We start from the raw sequence: 22,629 nt of genomic DNA on the forward strand, positions 1-22,629 counted from the left end.
ACAAAGGTAGCACTTTTATCTACGTTGAGTGGCCAAATTTCTGTGCAGTCTTACATTCTGCAAACAATCAATCAACATTTTATACAGCTTAGAGCGGAGTGTGGTAGATAAAACCTGAGTAAATTAAAGTCTGTTTAACGTGAGACAAAAACTGGAGACAGATGAGGAAGAGCAGGCAAGTAAAAGTGCCACATGCAACAAAAATAAGGAAAGGTCATTTATGTGATCTACATTCATAAATGTGAAACAGAAGAGAATTTACATAAATGGAGGTTTCAAGACAGCACTAGCGAATACCCTTCCCTAAGTATTAGCCTTGTTTGCTGTTATATTTAAAAGCACACCAAGGTTTATCCCTAAATTTCCTGAAGTATGTATGTCTGTGTGAATTTTTTTGGGGCAAACACCACTGGCACACAGATGCAGCATTTTACCTAATGCAGAATGGAAAGACACACAGTTCACATATTTTCCAAGCAGGAGAAGGTTCACACATTGTAAGAGTCTGGTTCAGTAAGGACAAAAAAGCTTCAAAGCTTTTACCTCACCACTTAGAACCCATTCATGATGGGTACAGTGGCAGCAGAACCCTGGATCGAGGACCCTGAACAGCAGATATGAAAGAATACAAGTGCCATTAGTGTCCATATGCCTAGGGCCTTTGAGGATAAGACTACCAAGTCATTACTCTGAAAGATGTGTTCCGGGAAACAATATCTGGAATCTTTGAAATGTGGCAAGACATACAAAAAATCAGTGAGGCAGCAACCAATATTCGTTGCATTTCACTGCACTGATGTGCACCAGTCAGACAGTCCTCTCTTCAGGGACAGAGGCATAGGGAGGACACAGGGAGGAAAGAAAATGCAAGCTACTTGGCTAGAAAATACATCTACTGCTTCAGAGTTTTTTTATCTATGAATACCTCTATTCTGGTATTTCGTGTATGTAATCTCATTCTGTCTATGTACCAAACTGACCAGATGTCCCAAACATATGTTAGGCACAGCGTTAGCTGACATTAATGTATACTGCCTCTCCCTAGGCCTGTTTATTTGGCCTTGGGGCAATGCTAATGCATACACAGAGCTTCTGGTTACAGCTGTTTTCCATCCAGACAGCTTGGCTTGTATGCTTGCACCTGCCTGCAACATACTGGGTAGACAAATCTTTGCATGAAAAGTTGTCTTCAACAGACACAATCCTACCCCAATAATGAAGTGAATGAGTCCTCAAATACATCTTTGCCTTCTCAAGTCTTGTTCTGTTATCTAAGACTCTTTTATAAAAGTTTTATCTGAAGTTTACGACACAAGCCTTTCTTTCCAGTCCTGTGGACATTCCAAATTCTTTTGCCATTCAAGTATATCTTGGCAAGTCAATTCCAGTCATCAACTTTCGATGTTTTTAATATAGATTAGACAAAAATTCCAATTAGGACAGAAAATGACATTGCCTAAGAAAGTCATATGAGGAATTACTAAGTTCAGAACAGAGACAGTGTTATTCAGAGGCACTAATCTTCCAAGGAAGAACTAAGCAACAAAACTGGTCTTTTTTTATTTTTAGTTACGCTAATTATTTCCTTTCGGTGTATTATTACTGCTAGACAAGACGACAGATCAGAAACTGTAATATGATCAGCAAATTTCTCTTAAAATATTTCTTAATTGCTGTAAAATGCTCTTTCAGGAACACAGTATTGCATGGCGTATCAAATAAAAGTAGTAAATTGTGAAACATTTCAAATTTGAATCACTGCTTTCCGATTTCACTACCTTACCTCCATCATAAACAATTACATCTAACAATTACATGGTTTATATGGTTTGTTTAATGAACCATTTCACTTACTAAAGTTAAAACTGTCTTACATTCAACATGTCATAGGGTTCTTTCAATGACCTACCTCCCCGGCTGGCAAGGACAGTACCATCATAGGAAAACGTCAAACACGAAGTGTCAGTGCCTGAAGCATGGGCTTGCCTGCAGTGGAACTTTGTATGTACCTGTTTGTCAAACAAATAAAACATTACAAAATAAATTACAATTATAAATTAAATTACAAATGAAACAAACAAGACAAACATTACTTCATAGCATTTTCTGTGCTCTGCTTCTATTCCTAACTCTAAACAGAAACTCCTGCATTTTTAGGAGGTACAGTAGCTGACTATTTCCAACAGCCTTCTAAAAATGTCATATGTGTTTCAGAATAGGCTTTCATAAAAAGAGCTTGAATGCAAAATTTGACTTCTTCATAGGTTTAATTATACAGTACAGATTTACATAGCATCAGCGCTTTTGGAAAACTCCCACTAGCACTGAACAAAGGTAGTTATGCCTGGTTAAGATAAAAATACATTCCAAGACAGTTCTCAACACTCCCCTAAGCAGGCTTTTAGTTTCTAAAACTACCAAAATACAATACACATATTTTGGAAAGGACTTAAAAGGACTGGAAGAATTTACTTTTGCCAAATTTAATCCCTGACAGAATTCATGGCTTACATAATAGAACAAAGTTCAGATACTGTAAGGTTTGTGTTCCATTTAGCTGCAGTAAAATTCAAGTTTGGGAATGATGTATGTTTTCTTTGAATTATTTCTATATTGCTGATAATCCTAAAAAAAGGTTGAAATTCTCTTCAAGTTCACATTTTGTTCTTGTATGGAGATCACTTCTTATTTATTAAGTCATTATTTGGTAAAATACCTAAAAATTCTATTAAAAATTAAATTCAATTTAAATTGTCTTGGAAAATTAAGTTTTCCCACTTTCCAAAAACAAAGGTCTCAGCTAAGATTCCAAGACAGGAAGTGGAAACACAGGAAGGGGAAAAAAAGGAAAAAAGGGAAAAGACAGAAACAGAGACAAAGGAATTTGAGACAGGTTGATTCCTTTTTTAATACCTAGGTAACTATGCTTTTCATTTGCCCTCTTTTCATAAAAGAAAACTAATTCATATAGTTGAAAAATTAAACATTCAAACTTAAAGGTTGCCAGTGCAACTGTACCTCATCTTCCCATCTGTAAGATGAGGATTAAAACACAGAGGAGAAGATGACAAATTAGTGACTTGAAGTCCTTTTTTTTATTGTAGCGATGAGCAAAACAAAAATATGCATAGAAGCATATCTTTTCACAGGGGAGGTTAAACAACATGCAGTAAAATCAGACCTAGAATCCCACCCTGAACAGTAAGAGGACAAAACACTGAGCAGCTGCTCAGTGATTTCTAAACAAACTATGCATTAAAAGAGACACAATTCTACAGAATAAAAATGGACAATGTGATCACGAAATGCAATCATACAGACTGATTTAAGCTTGCACAGGAATTCTCAGTTAATTTATCTTCTAATCTTTGACTATGGACCTTACTAAGGCTCTTTTTATGGGCTATTTTGTAAGTAAGAGAGACAAACTAGTAAATTAATGTTGTTTATTTTAAAGAATATATTCTTAAATATATTAATGTTAAATGTTCTATATTTGGTTCTAAAGCTAGAGAATCTTTGTGTGATGACATTAATAACTATTGCAAGCTTCTCTTGGTGTGCAGATTTAGTCAATCACTGAGAGGAGTCACTTGAGGCATTCCCTCCACAAATGACTATTCAACAAAGGGGGACTTCAAATACCAAGAACATGTTTCTTACAGTATTTGAACATAGAATGCAATGGCCTACATTTAGCCATAGTAATTGTTTTGAAATTACTGTCACTTCTAGCCAATTATGCATACCCCGGACTCTATGAACAGACTGCAGTTTACGACTGTTTGTCTTTGGTGGGACATATTTTGTGCATCCAATTGCATAAAATTTTCCAAGTATATGGGAATGTGTAAAGAATAAAGTGTGAATTCGTTACCAGGAAATAGATTTTCTGTAGTATTTGTTGAATGTTAACAAGCAATTAAAATAATATAATTTTTTGTCTAAGAAATACCATGAACTCTTTCAAAAACATCATAAATGGTTAATATTCAAACTTTTAAAAATGCCAGAAAGATTACATTATGATATAAAGCTAATTCAAATAAATTGAAAAAACTTCATTTGGACTCCACAACACTCCCATCCCTCCAGGCAATGTCACGCTGGCATACATATATTAAAATACTGGTTTTTTCACTTTGCTGCCCAACTTAATGTGAGGGTGGAGGGTTTTTTCCTTTCATTTCATCCTCAATCAATCTGAAATTCTTTCCTCCTGCTTTGTGTTGGATCCAAATTAAAACACAGAAAAAGATCTGGGGTCCAACTAGTGCCTTTTCTTTTATGTTTTACAAGTAAAAACCCAAAATGTCTATCTAGAAATAGATAGCAAATCACGTAACAGTTCAGAATTTGTGTTATTTTCCTATGGTCATATGATCTTATTTAGCATTAATTTATTAATCCATTAATAAAATCTAAACCGTATCTTTCAGGAATTAAACAACTCATCTTAAATTGGCCCCAAGTTGTGCCAGGAGAGGTTTAGATTGTGTATTAGGAAAAATTTCTTCACTGAAAGAGCTTTCAAGCATTGGAACAGGCTTCCCAGGGAAGTGGTTGAGTCACCATGCCTGGATATGCAGATGTGGCACTTGGGAACATGGTTTAGAGGTGGGCTTGGCAGAGTTAAGGTTGTATGTAAGATTGTAAATAGGGGGACTTGATGGTCTTAAGGGTCTTTTCCAACTGAAATGACTTTTTGACTTCACATCATGCACTATAGAGGCTTCTCAATAAGTACCTATACTCTGAATAGTGTTTACCCTTTTTCAACTGGCCTATAGAGAAATGGAAACAGCAGCATATAGATATCAAAGACTGACATTATTTGCCCTTAATGACAAAAATGAAAACAAAAGAACAAGTTCCACCCAACTCTATCCAGCTTCGATGCTTTAGGATTTCATGTAAAACTAGGCTTGTCTGAAAGGCCTAGTAAGACTGCATGAGCAATTCTATTTGTCTTTCAAAATAAATTTGCTCAGTTTACCAGTAAAAAGATTGTTTTCCTAACTTTGAGCTCTGCAAGCTTGCCCTCCATATATTATTTTGCAAAGGAATATAACCTTGAATTGTAGTACTAAATCAAACATTCTAAAATGATTGAAGGTTGAAAAGAAGTTTTTATACATACTGGCAAACATTCATTGCAGTTCTCAAAGAAAATAATGGGTTTGGCCTCTGACCTCTTAATATTTTTAACAGATGTCTAATCTTGCTAACAAATCATTAGCAAAAAAATTGTTATCAGAATGTTTCTTGCTGGAAAGACATGAAACAACAGAACCAATGTACCCAATTCAAAAGTTTGATTACAGAAGGGAAAGGGAGAGCATTGAAACATAACATAAAGATGTCAAGATAATTAGGGGAAAGTGTATCTACATATCTCCTTCATTATCCTTTCTCCTTCTGTCGCAGAGGTGCCTGCTATTATGAAGTAATAGTCACGTGCCATACAAAATTTGACAAGTTCATCAGTCCTTAACATTTTTAAAGGTTTAGTTACTTCAGCAAATTCTGCAGTAAACCACCATCTTCTGCAACTTGTTTAAAGGCTTTCTAACAAATAATTCCAGCAATGTAAGCACTTTCCTCCTAGCTTTGTATTAGCACGTATATTTTTGTTAAGCAATTACAGCTGACTGTACTTGTGTGCAAAATGAGATGACAGGCATAAAACATGAAGCACATGTGAGAAAGGACACAGTTGCATGTATCAAAAAAACCTAGAAAAACAGATAAATGTCAGGGTTTGCAATATTGCCACAGTCCTCAGGGAGGACAAGACCCAGAAGATAAAAGGAAACCAGAGAAAGGACTGGGAAGGGGTGGGGGTGGGGGCAAAGGTATGTGACTGGAGGAACATCAGCAATGAGTATCCCTTGTACAAAAAACTGTATGGACTGAAGAGGACCCATACAGGAATTGAAAAAGACAGTGGCCACATGAAGGTTTTATCACAAAAGAATGATCTGCAACAGAGCCACATAGCTACAGCTCTGTGTCCCAGAACTGCTCTCCTGCTCCAAAACACTCAATAAAACTTACTCTAGGAAAAAGACAGACCTACTCAGTTGTTCACCTCAGAAAGCCAAGCCACATCCATGAGAAAAATAACAGTATGTTTAACTGATGGAATATTTGAACTTTCCACATTGTTTCTGGGATACAGTATTTCACAGTAAGCCGACACTTTCCCAAGATTGTAATGCTTCCCACATTCTGCCCCCCCTGCTTTTCTTTTAATGAAACATTGAATGTCCCAGCCAAGACATTCTTCTTCCATCTTATTCTTAACATCTTCTAGATTTTTTTTAAAAGCAGACGCAGTAAATTAAGGCAGGCCTTGGGGAAAGTGAGACATATAAAGATGGCTATATCAATCTTTCTCTGTTATACAGATGTGTAGCAAAATATTACTTATTTATTAGTGTGAACACACTCAACCATACAACCACAATCTAGATTTATGCTGGTTTCAAAGATGAGGCAGAAGGGCAGCACTAGGTCAGCAGAGATGCCCAACAAGCAAGTCCCAGGCCACATACAACTAGCTGAGTTTTAAATGGGTCTTTTCACCTAAGATACCTACAGCAAAACAAAATAGCTCACACTGACAATATTTAATTGCAAAAGTTGTAGTTTTTAGCAAATTTAAAAAGCCTTCCAAGATGACAGGCTCAAGGTGACAAAAGTATGAATTACAAAGCTGCAAGAAAACAAACAAACCAGAAATCTCCTTTTTAGTCACAACTGAGCAAAGCTGTTGAAAGTGATCCCAATCTGAGACAGACAACATCTCAGAGCTGTGATCACAGCTGACAAGACAGACAGGTTCCCAAGGCATGAGTTACACTCTCCAAATGTCTACTTCCCCAACCCCCCTTCAGCCACCTCTACTGAAGGAAGCGTATCTCCTTTCCTCTCAATTATAATCCACAAAATAAATGAAAGTGTACTTTCTGGGTTTACTATATCAATTAAGAATTGTCAGATCTACACACATCAGCTGAATTCAGGAATTTCTCAATATATTCCCTGAGTAGGCAGTTGCAGGCTGTATCAGATGCTTTTCTTAAGTCTCTGTAAACATGATCCCCAGGCTTTCAATCTATGTGACAGCTCTTCAATACCACTTCCCGTGGTGTAGAAATGGATGCTGTTTCAGTAATGAGCACACTGATGCAAAACAAGATTAACTTGTGAAATCTGAGGTTTTAGTGTTTACATGATTACACTCTTACATGATTTCCTCTTCTCTGTGACTTTCTAACTCGGTGACATCTACATGTACCATTAGCAGATGTGAAACACTCCTTCTTTTCTCTCAATCCTAATTAACCAATTAGGAATACAGTAGCCTAACTTTACTTTCCAAACCCAGGACATCTGACTGACAATTGTATTTAACTATCCTGTGCATCCATTATATTCTCATCTGTTGCAACTAAGGCCTTTTTCTGGGTGACAAGTCTTCAGGATTTCTTTATCTCTCACACTCAGCACTGGTTCAAAACACTTCAATAATCTCTCACATGTATAGAGATTATAGAGAAGCTTACCTAGCTACTTGCAAATACTGAAGACATAAAAGACTTGGCTTTTTTTATTTTTTAATACTCTGTAGTTTTTCTTGAGCAACTATATTACAATGGAAAACCTACATAATCAGGAGCGAAAAAAAATGTATATAATTATTTTTAACGTTTATGGAATATTCAATGAATCATGCAATTATCAATTAAAATAAAAATACAAGTGTGAAATACTTAGAAGATGTTCAGATATTATGGAAAAGAGCAGTCTTAAAAGAGAAGTCATACAGTGTGTAGCCAGTCAAAATGAAAAATTACTTAGGTTTTGTTAATGGCAATTGATACAAAGAACTTGATTTCTATTTAAAAAAAAAAAAATCTAAAACATTTACGCAGAAGGCAATGAGGAAAGGCATCTGATACATTTGACCATACATGGGTTTAGGCAAAACAAGAAAGCAAGCAGGCCAGCCTGTCCTAGAGATGTCTCTGATCCATTGTAGAATGATGAGTAAGTCCTTCCTATCTGCCCATGCTTCCTTCACCAGGAAGGACATTCAATTTCTAAGAATATTGCTGACCACAGAAACAATTTCTTCTTGTTTAAGATTGTTCATCAAGAAATATTTCAGGAAACCATTTTAGAAAGATGACTTCTTAACAGCATTACTAAATATTTGCCTAAAGGTTTGAAAATGAAACCCCAGGCTGAATGTTTGGCTGCACGGTCGAACTTTGCATTTGAGAAAATAATCTATCTTGACCACAAAAATGATAAATATTACTAATAAAAATAGCTTTTGGAAATTATTCTGTTGGCTTCCTTTGGGGATTTTTTACACTGCATGAAAAAAACATACAAGGATGTAAAAGTAAGTTTCTTCTGTATCTTTTCATAACTTACCTAACCCATCTCAGGTTATCCTAGCAAATTTACATTTTTCCTCCTTTGTACTATCATAAATATGGCTTTTGTAAACCAACAAAAAAGACCACTCCTCCTTTTGCCTCTTTCCAACTTAATCAGTCTTACACTTGCCCAGCTGTTGAAGGTTTCTTTGCCTTCCAGAAAACAATCAAATGTGATCAATGTTATTTTGTAAAAATCTCATTAAAGATCCAGCTAAGATATACTAGAACTCCACTGAGAGTCCACAGATTTCTTCAAACTCATCTATGCCAACACTGCATGTTTCATATCATTTAAAAGTAGCTTTTGGCCTACTGGCAACAAACAAACAAAAATATAAACAGAAAAAAATTATAAAGAAGCTACCAAGTTGTCTTCAAAAAGCAACTATGACAGACTCATTCCCAGCTTATTCCCAATTATTCAATATAATTTCTCATATTCTTTCAGTTCATATTCTTTTCAGCTTAAACCATTTTTGTGGTCTAACAGAGGCACAATGCAAATACAGTGAAATACACAAACCGAAAATACACAAAAATCTACATAAAGTTAGTATTTCTGGTTCAGTAATCCTTGAGCCAAAAAAGGTGTATTTTGCAGTGAGTTATCAAAGATGGCTGTCTAATAAATCTATTTGCTTGTTGAAAATAGCAGCTAGCACATGTATATTCTAAGAGGATGGGTGTGTTTCTCTAAGAAATTAAAATATTTTCACTAAACTCCTTGTAACATATAAAGCTATTATTTCTTCTACATTATTTGATTTTTCTGATAAAAATGTAGTGTAAATCATTATGCCATATTTTCTCTGCATATTATTTAAAAATATGTAATTTTTTTAGACTACAGATTTTGTTTTATCTATTCAGATGGAAAGATGAGGATGAAAAAATGCCTCAGTTAAAGGGGTGATATTTTTCCTCATGAAGCATGTCAGTGGTAAAATGAGCATTCTTATCTCTGAGCCTCGGTGGTTTACAATGTTGCATGAAGTGGCTGAGATTATTAGCTCAGTATACTGAGCCTCATTTTCAAGGACAATACATATGTGAATTTCATTTTTTAAGTCTCTAGAAAACAAAAAATGCCATCATCATTCAATGCAATAAGTTGCTAAGAGAACATGGTTTTGAGAAGTTAAAGGAAACTCCCTTTCTTCTGTTTACAGGTCAGCTGGATACTTGAGGATGATATACTTTTTTTTAATAATCGAAAATACATTGCTATTAATCTGCAAGATGCAGAGTTCCTAAATGCCCTTAATTTCAGTTATCTTTAGCTCAGAATTTTACCTGGTAAGTTCACCAATTTCACGATTAGGCCTCAGACTTATATATGAGCAAAATGAAAATACAAGGAGCTGGCTGGAAAAGAAGTAAAACAAAGGCAACTCAAGTAAACGTAATTTTCTTTCCAAGCAATATTCTTATCTCAGTTCCAGGGTTTCTTCTTTGATGTTGCTTTTTTCTCACAATAGTTTTATATATTTGACTAGCTAAATAAGCAAACCTACACAAATAAAAACCCTTGCAAGCAAAAAATGGGAAAAGGAGGAAAAAGTTTTCAAAAATTGTTTATAGTGGTTTACACTAACAGAACAGAGTGTTCCAAGCTAGCCTTCAGAGCAGCAACCAAGTACCTACGCATTAGATAGAGAGAAAAAGTTTGTAATATCCTTTAGAGAAGAAGTTGCTTGCTATTCTACGGTGCAATTTCTGATAAAATTTCAAACATGGGTCACTTTTAAAATTAGTTTTCTTTTCTAATAGACCTTAAAACCAAATTACTATTTTAAGTATGAGAGGAAAGAATTCTTTTCTGTTTGCTATTAACATCCTTAAATCAATTAATCCCTTCTGTCTCATGTAATATAAATAATAAGATGACTATTAAGGGTATGGAAATATAAAAATGTCTGAATTGATATCCAAGATTCCTTCAAACAGGCTGCAGGATTTCCACAAAAATTTGTCTCTGAGGATACAGAATTGTTACAGAATTTTTCATTCTGGAGTTAGCCTTCTCCTCTACAGCTGATGTTTGCTATTGCTTTCAAACCCCTCTTTCCTCTTCTTTTTCTATTTTCATCATGTAGTACCTCTGTCTGCTACAATTCTCTTCAACCGCTAGCATCCCTAGAATTCTTCTCCATCCAACAAAAAGATTAATTTTCTCATTCTAGCCTCCCTGTTTTACTTATACCCAGTAATTTTGTATTTCTTCACCAGCAGTGGCATCCTCAGAGCATAGAGAGATAGAACTTTCACAAGCAGCAATTCATGTATCTCAAAACCTTATTTGCGTTACCCACTTTTCAACAAATAGCTCCATGTTTCTCTCTTAGTCTCTCTTTTGCCTTTTCACCCAATACTGCCTTCTCCTCCACCCTCGCTCCTTGTCAATTCCACTATATTCCATCTTGAAAATGCCACCTGAATTCCCTCCTGAGTCTCAGGATTATCCCTGACAAATATAGAACACCGCCCTTATTGTCATCAACCTCGGGAAAAAAGCATCTGTTTTCTGCTTCCTCTTCTTCATTGTTTGATGAGGTCCAGTATCTCCTGCACACCATTTACATGTTGGCTCCCTTCTTCACTAGTTCCTCTGGTACATGATTACCTTTCAATTTCTCTGGCTATTCACTGCTACTCAATCCCTTGGTCACTGAACTTCTCACTCTACAGTGTATTTTTAAACACCTTATTCACATATTACTCCCAATATTTTCACACCACTGAACTGTCTTCCAAATAAAGGTATATCATTGTCTCTCTGCTGAACATCTTTGTTCATCTCAACATCACTTTGTGAATGTTTAGCTGGAAATACAAATTCAGTATGATGAAAGCTGTTCCTGATTTTCTTACATGCATACCATATCTTCTCAATTTCCCTGGAAGATCTTACGTCCTTTAACCATTCATCATAAGAAAAATGTTGTTATATGCATCCCAATGTGTCATCTCCTTTCCGATACACATTGTAAAACATACTGTAATAAATCCAACCAATAACCCACTGTCAGTATCATTACATTGCTGTGTTTTCCCTCGTTTCCTTGATAATGGTTCTTTTACTTTTAGGGGTCCACTCTTGCCTCATTTTTTCTTCTTTAACAGCTGTATTTCACCAATGAATTAAATACACAGTCTTTTCATAACAGCAATTACAGACCATTCATTTAATCTGCAAGCACACCTGTGTTTTTCTCACAAAATAGAAGAAAACCAAAATCAAACCCAACAAAACCACCACTCTTTTTTCTGAAACACATGTGGAAATACAGTAAACTATCAGGTAAAAAAATGACCAAAAAAAAAAAGGGTGCAAGACAAATAGTAACTGAGTTTGCACATCGCCTTGTTTTTGTTTGCTGGTATAAACTACTTACCAACTTGACACTGAAGAATTCATTTTCTGACATAGCCATCTTTGGTTATGAAGGAAGTCAAAACTGAAGCTTGTTTTAGACGTGCAGACTGACAGCACCACACATTATTGCAGCCCTGCCTTGCCCTCCCGCCTCAATGCAACAGCCAAGAAACCATAGTGACCTGTCTGGAATACAGAAAACATTCCTACACCTCTGCCAACTCCTACCCAGTTTGGCAACACACTTCAACACATCAAATATTGAAATCAAGCAGGCATTTTCACATTTGTGAAAGGTAACAATGGCTGGCAATGCAATGCTTTCTGCTTACTGCAACAGGTGTCCCTGCTTCTGAAAAATCACTCAGGCTCTTCAAGGCAATCTTGAATATATGCCAGTCCTCCTGTCACAAGGCCAGGGATGCACTACCTGTCCTAGTTCTGCTCTTGTGAGCCCTGGTGAAACAGCATCTAATAAAGGCCTGCACAGTGTACTCTGATGGCCTCAACAGGATGAAGTTTGGTTAAATATCTTGGGCTCTCCAAGTGAGACCACAGAACTGCATAATGGTGAGGACAAAAAGTAGGCTAGTGAGCTACGATGCAGTGCCATTCATATTTTCATACCAGGTAACACGTTGATCACAGCATCTACATTCATCAGGAGCTCCTAGTGGCCATAAAAACAACACAGAGTCTGTGATCATACAACAAAATAGAGTTTTTACAGCAATTTTCTCTTTGTATGTGAATTAGCATAGTACTTTATAATTTGGTCATCCTATCCCAACCTCTACAAAATGCACTAAATATAAAACAAAATTGAGTACATTTAGTAAATTCATGGGTGACTGCTTTGAGCACAAAACAGTCACAAGCCAAATCTCGAAGTGGTACATATACACAGTGCAAAGTGAAATAGTAACCAAAAAGGCATATTTTAAAAACTCCACATACTGCTTAATCTAAATGAAAATTACATATGTTGAAATATCCAAGAATACATTGTTTAAATTACTGCTTAAAATGATTATACACATCCAGGAATTCTATTGAACTAGAATGTCATTATAAGTCTCTGGACTTTGTATATGTATATGTATATGTATTTACAAATACATTGTATATGTATTTACAAATAATGTGTGAAACACATAGGACATAGGTAGTCATATCCAACTCCAAGTCTAGTTTTCTATCTCATGAGAAATTTAGAACTTGGTTTAAGGAAAGCAGCTGTTTCACGGATGTATCTCATTTCAGTCTGTGTAGTATCACTGCAGTCATACATTAAATAAAGCACAGCTGGACAATGCTCCACCTATTTCACCACCCTCTCTGCTAACTGTTTAGCACTAACATCTGTTGAAAACAAACTTCAGGAAATAGGGAGATCATAAAAAAAAAAACCCTTTATTTTAAAATATTTTGCACTGGAAGAAGTTTTGCTTACTTATGAAGAAAGCTTCACATGTATTCAATCAGGTCTTAATTAAGAGATTTATACGAAGAGTTGCAAGAAACCTGCTCACTGAAGGAGTCTTATAAAAAAATCTAATATTATTACAAATACTTTTAATTTCATATGATTGGTTTAGTTCTGTCCCTGCTGCCCTGCTGCCAAGATATGTTTCAGCTGTGCAGTTTACCTTCTCATTGATAATCATGGACACAAAAATAACTTGTTTGGCTTATAATCATATTATGAATTCTCTAGGAATGCCATTCAAATATTTTCAGTTAAAATTAACCAGACTTACGTTCTTTAGTAATTGAGGACAGTCTCTAGAGTATTATGGCCAATTATTTAAACTGTACCCTCACAGAAGTGCACCCTTAATGGATGTAACCATGAAACAAACGTTCTCTCTGTATAGAAAAAGTTGGTTTTTATCAAACTTCCAGAGTCAAGAGTATGTAACCTAATGTTACATACAAAAGCTATGCCTCGCTATAACTTATCTTCTGCAAACCTGTATGTTTCATGGCTCAGAAGCCACAAAAGCTATGCCTCGCTATAACTTATCTTCTGCAAACCTGTATGTTTCATGGCTCAGAAGCCATTTCCTACATTTTTTGGTTTTAATCCACTTGTTCAAGCTGTAACAGCTTTCCTTTGTTAAGTATTTTAAAGAATGGGAGTTTCAGGCATCCCTAATAAAATAAACTTAATGACCAAGAGTTTTACAGAAATGCACTTGTCACTGCTTTTAGGAAATTCACAGCATAATCCTGCTGTTCATCTCTTCACAAGCTTCAAGAAATAGTGACCTACTATGAAGCAGATTGAGATACATTTGGAGACAAAACTAGCTGCCTAATAGACACATCAAGCACAACATTCTTTCATAATTTACAAACCCTATCAGACTCCAGACCACTGAAGTGTTCAGTTTGCTTGAACAATGCATATACTACAGTATCTAAAAGCCATTTCTCTGATAAGTCAAACCACTCTGGAGCTCACTTCTTGTTAGATCAGAATGTAGTACTTGTACTTTCCACTTTTTGTCTCTGCATAAAAGTAAAACTTCCTCTAAAATAACAAAGCTAGCTCAAGAAGGCTCTTTTATTTTTTCCATTATTTTTCATTATTTCATCTTTCTATTTCTGTAACATTATTCATGTTATATTAATATTAATAGCACTACAATATTAATAAAGCCAATCACATTGCTATAATGCCTACTCTTCTCAAATTGTCATTTTTAAATTATTTCTGTAAGTTACTACTTTTAGTTTTCCAAATAATAAACCAAAGAGAGATATATAATCCTAGTGGGATAAGCCTTTTTCCTTTAGCCATACATGAATCCAAAGTGAAATCCTTAAAGCTATTTTCATTGGGGTGTGACAGACTTCAAGATTTAGAATTGCCTTTCATCATTATATTAGATAGTGCAAACATTTAGATAGTTCTTAACTATAAACTGTTTATTACATAAGAGAGAAATGCACTTAGAAATACAGCAGGGCACATTTTATCTCAGCATATGATTGTCAGATTCTTTAGTGTGGCTGGCTTCAGGGTACAGATAGTGATGTACTGGCTAAACCAGACATATACAAAAAGGAATAATATATGAATCTGTTAATATTTGCTGCTGGCAAGCTTGTGTGTGATTTCCAGTTTCTGGAACAGAGGTCTGGCACATATACATATGGAATGAAAGGGTGGAATATTATGGATATGGAAAACTTACCTTAAGTTTGAAAGGGGAATATAGTATATTTGGATATCCTTCATCTTGTATTTACACAAGAAATTTCCAGATGTAGCCAGACTGCCCTCTTCAAAGCATGAAGCATGTTACATACTTGGGGGAAATTGGAAGATTTGCCTGATGCTTAGCTATAGTGGTGATATTCAGCAAATTTAAGAACATTCATTGTAAACTGTTTCTATTAAATATTGACATTTCACTGGAATATTTTTAATGCTGTAAAGGTATCAATATAAACATTAAATTCTATATATAAAAAAATCATCCAAATAGACAAGTGAATAATCCATAGTAAAGAAAGTTATAAATAAAATCTAGCTGGTGTGAAAAAACGCATAATCCTGAAATGCTGTCATAGACAAGATACCAAAGACACACACAACGAACTGGTAGAAACCACATCTAAAAAGGCATATGTACATTAGTAAAGTTCTCTAGTGGATAGACATAAGACATTTCAGGAATTAATTACTGAGAGCCATGGTTTTTGCATGTCAGCATATGCAAAATGCATCCTGTAACTGTGCAAAGATCCAGCAACCTCATCGTCCTAACACATGGGTATATATCCCCTCAAAGGACCTTCCAATTAATGGAGAAAATATTTACGGCAAGTCTCAGATCTTACTACTAGTTTTCATTACTCTGTCTTGGCAGCATCAGCTGTAAAATCCATCATGAACAGCAAAATAAAGTTTGAAAAAAAAAATTTCCAAATAAGATCTGGACTTGGGATTCCCATTAAAAAAAAAAAAAAAAAAAAAAAAAAGTACCTCACATAATAATTTTTCATCATCAAAATCTGTGTCCTTAGTTGTACAGTATTTTTTCAAAATGACTTCTGTACTTGTAAAATTTTTAAACTTTTCACCTAAAAACTCTACCTTAAAACTTCCAACAGCACACCACGAAACTAAAGCTTACAGAAACCCTTTCAAAGCAAACAATTACTAAATATAGAAATGTATTTATCTTACATCTATAAATCATGCAATTATTTGGAAAATACTTTTAACATGACTATTTGTAATTAAAATGTACAGAGCTTAGATCTGTTTAATTTCAGTGCATACTGTGACATCTCACTTTTCTTCCCCTTATATTTTGAGGATAGGGTGGCTTAAGGGTGTGTGGAAAAGAGGTTATTGGGATTACCATTTCATCACACCACTTTTGGAGATATTCATGTGGGTAGTACATTATTACAGTGTTGCATTTCAGTATTATTGTGAATTTTAAGTTCTGCAAAATCACTTTGAGCTTTAGCTTAGTAATTTAAACTGATCACAACACATAAATTATTCCAGCAATTTAAAATCAGAGTACAGTTTTAAAACCAGGAAAAAAGGAAATGCTAGCAAAGCAGTAATTCAGCAGTACTGTAGCAAACGCTCACTTTTGAGCTGAAGAGTGGAGTTAAACCTATGGCTAAGTCTTCTGTGAAACAAGAAAGTAAAGAAATGGAGGTTAATCTCTTCCTATAAAAATATTTCCATGAGCACTGAATCCATTTGCTTAGTGAGAATTATGCTGAAAATCAGAAAACATTATATCTTTCATGTTCAGATTTGCACTAGATAAAAAGATAAACCTATTACAGATGTAAAAGACAAACCTGTTACAGAGGTATTTGTCGAAACTAATTCTTTACTACTTATAGTGCAGCCAGTAGATAGGTAAAAGCTTATAAAAACTACTCAAAGTTTATAACCAAATTTAATATAGCTAGAAAAAAAATACAGACAAGATTTTGGGTGTACAAGATGTTTTCTCAAAGGCATTTAAAAGACATGACCACTTCTTAGAAACTCCACCTTCCTAACATCCTTACTAATGCTTTTGTATCACAGCTGCAATGATACACCATAAAATATGTGATGTGTGAAACTATGAAACATGATTCAGCCTGCCATACACAGAGAAGTTGTTTATGCAGTCCTGTGCTGAATGCACCCAGGAAAAGTTGGGGGAAAAAAAAATCACGTAACAGGTAGCCTCACCAGGTGGTTTGAAAGATTAAGAAAGGCTAACTAAGAAGTCTAGCTTTTTTTCCCCAAAAAAAGCCCATTTGTAACTAATGAAAAACATCTCAATCCTTTCCTGCTTATTGTGGAAAATGAAGGTAGCTTTTCTGTTCATTCAAGAGATTTCAAGCAATTTTAACTCACAGTACACTTCAAAAATTACTTCAGTCTTTCCCTATCTCTCTGAATGAGATGCTCCAATTCCTGGACGGGAAAACCAGGCACACAAAGGTTTACTGATGGCAAGACACTCTGCATTCTTGATACTAAAGACTGACTCCATGGATCGGTTTGTTCAGAAATACATACTACTATCGGCTTGCAAAAAGCCCTGAATGGGCAAGCACAGACAAGATGAGGAATTTGAACTTATTTGAACTGTAGGTAAACCTAGTGGTTTTACTGCACTCCCCTGTGAATCAAAAATGTTGAAGGTCCTTTCTTATTTTGCTCTTCAACTCTCTGTACTTGCCAGACATTTTTCTCCATGTCTCAGAACATTTAAATTGAGTGTTTTAATGTGCTGTGTTATGATTGACTATTTCACACTGTTGCTTCTACTATTCATTCAAAGTTTGAAGGAAGTTATTTTTTATGTCCTTTGAAGCTGTTATTTTAAGCCAAGTTGACAGTGTTCATAATATTTCAAATACACTGACAGATCACTCTGCTAATGTGCACTGTAAATGCACATGTACATGAACCTTAAAGAAAAAACATGCACTGACAAAATAACATATGTGAGAAAATAACACGGATTTATGACAAAACAAAAAAATCCTCTGAGGCAGGTGATTATAATGGATCATGATCCTGCTGAGGAAGTTTGGAAAAAGGGAAAGCAGAGCCGGAATACATTTGGCTAACTTCAGCATTAGCAAGTTACCAATGTCAGTGTCATGAATTAAGAAAAAAATCTTCCTCCAAAAGTTCCGAAAGTGTTTTTACTCTCACTGCATACAGCTGGGAGATTTGGAATCACACCAAAAAAGAGTGGAAGTAAAAAACTGAATGAAACATTCATGGTGTTCATTACTAGTCAGAACTAAAGGAGTGAACGGATCACTCCCTAGGCACAGCAACATAATTAAAAAAAAAAAGCTGATACTGAGATAGTTCAAAAGTGGTTTAGAAAAAAAAAGCTAACTGATGAAGATAAGTTGCAACAAACAGCTACTTTGACTTCAGCAGGATGGATAAAATATGACACAGAGAAGATCTTGTCTTTCTCTAAATGAAAAATCAAACATTATTTAATTACACCATTCTAGACCAAGTTCTACACTGTGGAGGAGTGCACAACACTAGTGATGTGTCTGGGGTGATGGGGATGCCACTGCACAACGGGTTCATTTTTAATTTCTTTGCCCTTTGATTGACACAATGGTAGGATTCCTCTAGACAGGTGTAACAAGTAACATGTGAAGCAGAGAATAATAAACCTATACCAGCAATCAGAAACTGTGACTACAGTGACAAAGGACAAAGGTGGGGGCTTTTTAGGTAGCTTCTGTCTTGCAAAGTGGTACAGTGATGGCTTCCCACCAACACTGCCCCACTGCCTGCTTTTTTGCTCTTGGAAAGGGCCCAGAGACCCTCTTTCCTACTTGGGTATTCACTTCTGCCCTTGGAACTGCTGCCTCATACTTTAATAGGACACAAGACAATGGGCAGGAACTGATGCACAGGAAGTTCCACCTGGACATGATGAAGAACTTCTTTACTGTGCAGTGACCAAACACTGAAAAGATTGCCTGGAGAGGCTGAGGAGTCTCCCTAACTGGAGATACCCAAGAATGATCTGGACACAATCCTGCGCCGTGCGCTCTGGGATGGCCCTGCTTGAGCAGGGAGGTTGGACCAGATGACCCACTGTGGGCTCCTCCAGCCTGACCCACTCTGGGATTCTATGCTGTGTTGACGAGCCTTTTTCTCTGGGAAAGCAGAGACTTTACATTTTCACTGAAGCAAACAGAAACAACCCCCTCTAGAAGGCTCTGTGTTTGACAATAGGCTGTAGTTAAGTCAAAAATAAATGCATCTAAAAACTCTCACAGATGACCAGAATAACAGGCACTATGGATATGTATCTAGTGAGAGCCATAATATCTGGATGGAACATCTTCACGGATTTCGTTTGTACTGTTACTGTCAAATGCAGGAGCAGTGGTTTGACCACTCAAGATCAGGGCTGAAATGTCATTTATATTCTTGCATAAAGGAAAAATCAAATTCAGACAGTCACGACATGCCTTTATTGGGTCACCCCTGTCATGACAGTACCGTCAGGTAAGCCACAGACAGTTTTAAACAACTTCCTGAATCTTTCCTTCCTGCTGCGTATGGACCAAGCACACAGCATAAATAATGATGCCAGAATCATTCCAGACTGATCAAGTGTAAGAAAATATGGCAATTATTTTCTGCTTTCAAACACTAGTGACTTTTGTTACTGACTAAATAGAGCCTTGTCAAGAAAAATGCAAATGCTGTCTCAATTTTGACTTGAAAGCTAGTTGTACTGTAGCACAGCAAAATCTGTACACATACAGCTCTACGTTTGTTTTAACAGAACCAACTGGTATTTGCTGGATGGGAATTAACAGCTTTCTGTTCAAAAATCACAAGTTAATATTTCTACTATATATTTCTCCAAGAAGCTTAACCCTCACACCTCTATCCTCCACAGCTTTACCCATTTTCCTACATCACACACAACTTGTACCCCTAGAGCTGCACCAATTTGTAGTAGCTTATCATTTTCTTCTTAATCTTGCAAGCATCTCTGTATCCTGTCAGGCCAGTAAGGGCTTTCATCATTCCACTGCAGGAGCCAGTCTCATCCTCTTCTTTTAAACTATTATGTTGAACACATGTTCCATTTGAAAAATTTTTTCTTCTCCCTTCCCCACCCCCAAATACAAGATGAAGGCTTTGTCTAATTGTTTAATCAAAATGCCTTTTGAAACACTTGATTTTAACTATACACAGGGATCTCCAGAGGACACCAGCAGTTTTAGGTAAGAATACCACTAAAAATCCAATTTACCTGCTCCTTTACCTAAAAACCTTGCACACTTCTTAATGAAACCAACAAAGGCAAAGACAAAAATTCTATAGACATTAAAAATACAAACCCAACTTAATTTCCACTAGAACACCACCAACTTAATTTCCACTAGAAAATCACTTTAATCTTGCCTTGTTATGCAGGGGTCACCCATTGGAAATTGCACAAGATGCACAGGATATATCTTTAAATTACTCATCATCACCTTAAACTGCACTCAATCAGCATTGCAATATGTCATCTTGCAGACACAGAAAAGTTCAAAAGGAAAAGCACATGAAAAAGCAGACTACCAAGAGCACTATTGTTAAAACTACACCAGAAAGCTTAATATTTCAATACTGTATATGTTAAAATAAACAACATACACAGGTGATGAAAGCCAGTCTCTGAAAAATTTATTATTCTGTTAGAAGAAGTTTACACTTAGGATGAATTCTCAAGCTTCATGCCATTAGGAAGTTTTACTGGGTTTATAGTGGAAATAAAAACAGAAATAAAAATAGATGACAATCCCAAAATACAGGCTGTACTTTGAGTATGATGCACAGGCTTTCTTTTCCTTTTAAATCTATACATTTCCTCCTGCCTCCAGCAATCAAACATTTTAAATCTTTATAAAAAGCTCCCTAGATTGTCTGTTTTCCTTTTTAAAATCAAATATTTTGAAATATGAAGTTGAACAGACTCATGTAACCTGTACTAGTTCAGTTTTACTTCCACACAGCCATCCTACTGGAATTGTACAGCTTTCAGAGATTTATGACATCAGTTTCATGATCCTGCTCTTCTTCCCTCACTTCCTCTGTATTCTCACTTTGGCTTTAAAAAAAATTGACCCTATTTCCATATTCTCCTCCAATGCATGCCATTGGTACTTATCCCACTGAAGTGAAAGGGACTTCCACTTCTTTGCATAAGATGGGCATAAAGAGAGGATATGGATGATTTACTAGAATGATTATTTTTTAAAGCAGTAAAGCTTAGCCTGGTGAATTTGCACTTGACATTGCAAAATTAAACTCTTGGAACTGGACTGTTTGTAAGCTGTACTACACAAAGCATCAGTGAGCACTGAATGCTCTAAGCTTCAAACTATATAGTAGCAAGAATTGTACTTGTCAGTTCAAGTCATAACACACTGGAAATTGATTGCTTGGTTCAATATGAACAGAAGTATTTCCTAATTTTCAAAAATTTGAAATAGTTTCCATTCTGATTCTTGCATATTCACAATGCATTTACATAAATAGTACAAATTTGCCTCAGTGTTAATTATTACACATTAGACAATATGACAACATTTGCCATTTCATGAGCAGCATTGGCCTTACCATTACCCACTTAGAAGCTATTCTTCTCTAGCTATTGTATGGATTAATGACCGATTTCAGTATCAAGTTTTAAGAGTTACTCCTTAATACATACAATATCTCAAATAAATTATGTAACAACCAACAAGAATTACAGCTTTCTCACAAACATTGCATCTTAAATGAGTAATAATCTAGATACAGATCTGTGGTAATTTTTTTTTTTTTTTTTTTTTAAGCTGACTGCAAAGAGTTTTCCCAGCATTTTGAACTTAGTGGCAGCACACTGAATGATTAGTTATGGAAAGGCAGAAGAAATATTAAGTTATACCTATGAGTTACGTGGTTTTCTGGATGGGGAGGGGAGGGGAGGGAAGGGAATGGGAGGGAGTAATAAAAGTACCAAAACTGATTTTATCTGCTTCAACATTCACACTCGAAATATTAGAAGTACATATTGTTATCAAATACTGGACTTACACTCATATTCCTATCCCAGATCTGGATAGAACCATCTTGACAGCCAGCTGCAATAAGTTTCCCATCTCTGCTGTATGTGCAAGTTGTAGGAATCACCCGTTTACCTTGAACTGATCGTGGCTTAAATACACTTTTGTGCTTTTTTTCATTGTTAACATCCCAAGTCCTCACAGTTCTGAAAAAAAAGTTTATATAAACAGCTGTTTAAGATAACATTAATACATATAAAATAATTCTTCTTGTGGTAAAACCAAACCCCTTTTCCAGCACAGATGGCATACAATACTGTTCAAATTCAGTTGTAATGGTTTAAGATATGAGAACAACTTTCCAAGTAAGAAACATCATGTACACTAAAATGCATCTCAAGTTTAAAAAAAAAATTAAAACAAACAAACAAAACCCAAACCAAACCAGTTTTTCCCAAACCTCTCATGTAAATACATAAATTACTTAGAATTGGAAAGGTAACGAAAGATTATTACACAGGTACCATATAATCTCCACTGCCACTGGAAATCAAGAAGATGAAAGTATTCAGTCCTCTACAAAGAATGAATACTTCAGAAAACAGGCATGAATGCTTATGCAAACTCGTAACTTAAACAGATTTCTTAATGATTCTGACATAATTACACCTGAATATTCTGCTTTTAACTGGCTGGTTATTCTTCAGACTTTATTTT

At 35.6% G+C, this 22,629-nt stretch overlaps 1 protein-coding gene across 2 annotated transcripts in view; it reads right to left on the reverse strand.

Moving 5' to 3' along the window:
- WDR70 (WD repeat domain 70) overlaps positions 1 to 22,629 on the reverse strand; it is a 129,468-nt gene that overhangs the window by 33,628 nt on the left and 73,211 nt on the right. For both annotated transcript variants that reach the window (XM_010395184.1, XM_039566679.1), the window contains 2 exons: positions 21,944 to 22,118; positions 1,910 to 2,009 (listed from right to left, as the gene is read on the reverse strand). In XM_010395184.1, the coding sequence (XP_010393486.1) occupies positions 1,910 to 2,009; positions 21,944 to 22,118 (275 nt within the window). The remainder of the gene's footprint in view (positions 1 to 1,909; positions 2,010 to 21,943; positions 22,119 to 22,629) is intronic.

Source organism: Corvus cornix, chromosome Z, assembly GCF_000738735.6.
Source record: "Corvus cornix cornix isolate S_Up_H32 chromosome Z, ASM73873v5, whole genome shotgun sequence".
Classification (NCBI taxonomy): domain Eukaryota; kingdom Metazoa; phylum Chordata; class Aves; order Passeriformes; family Corvidae; genus Corvus; species Corvus cornix.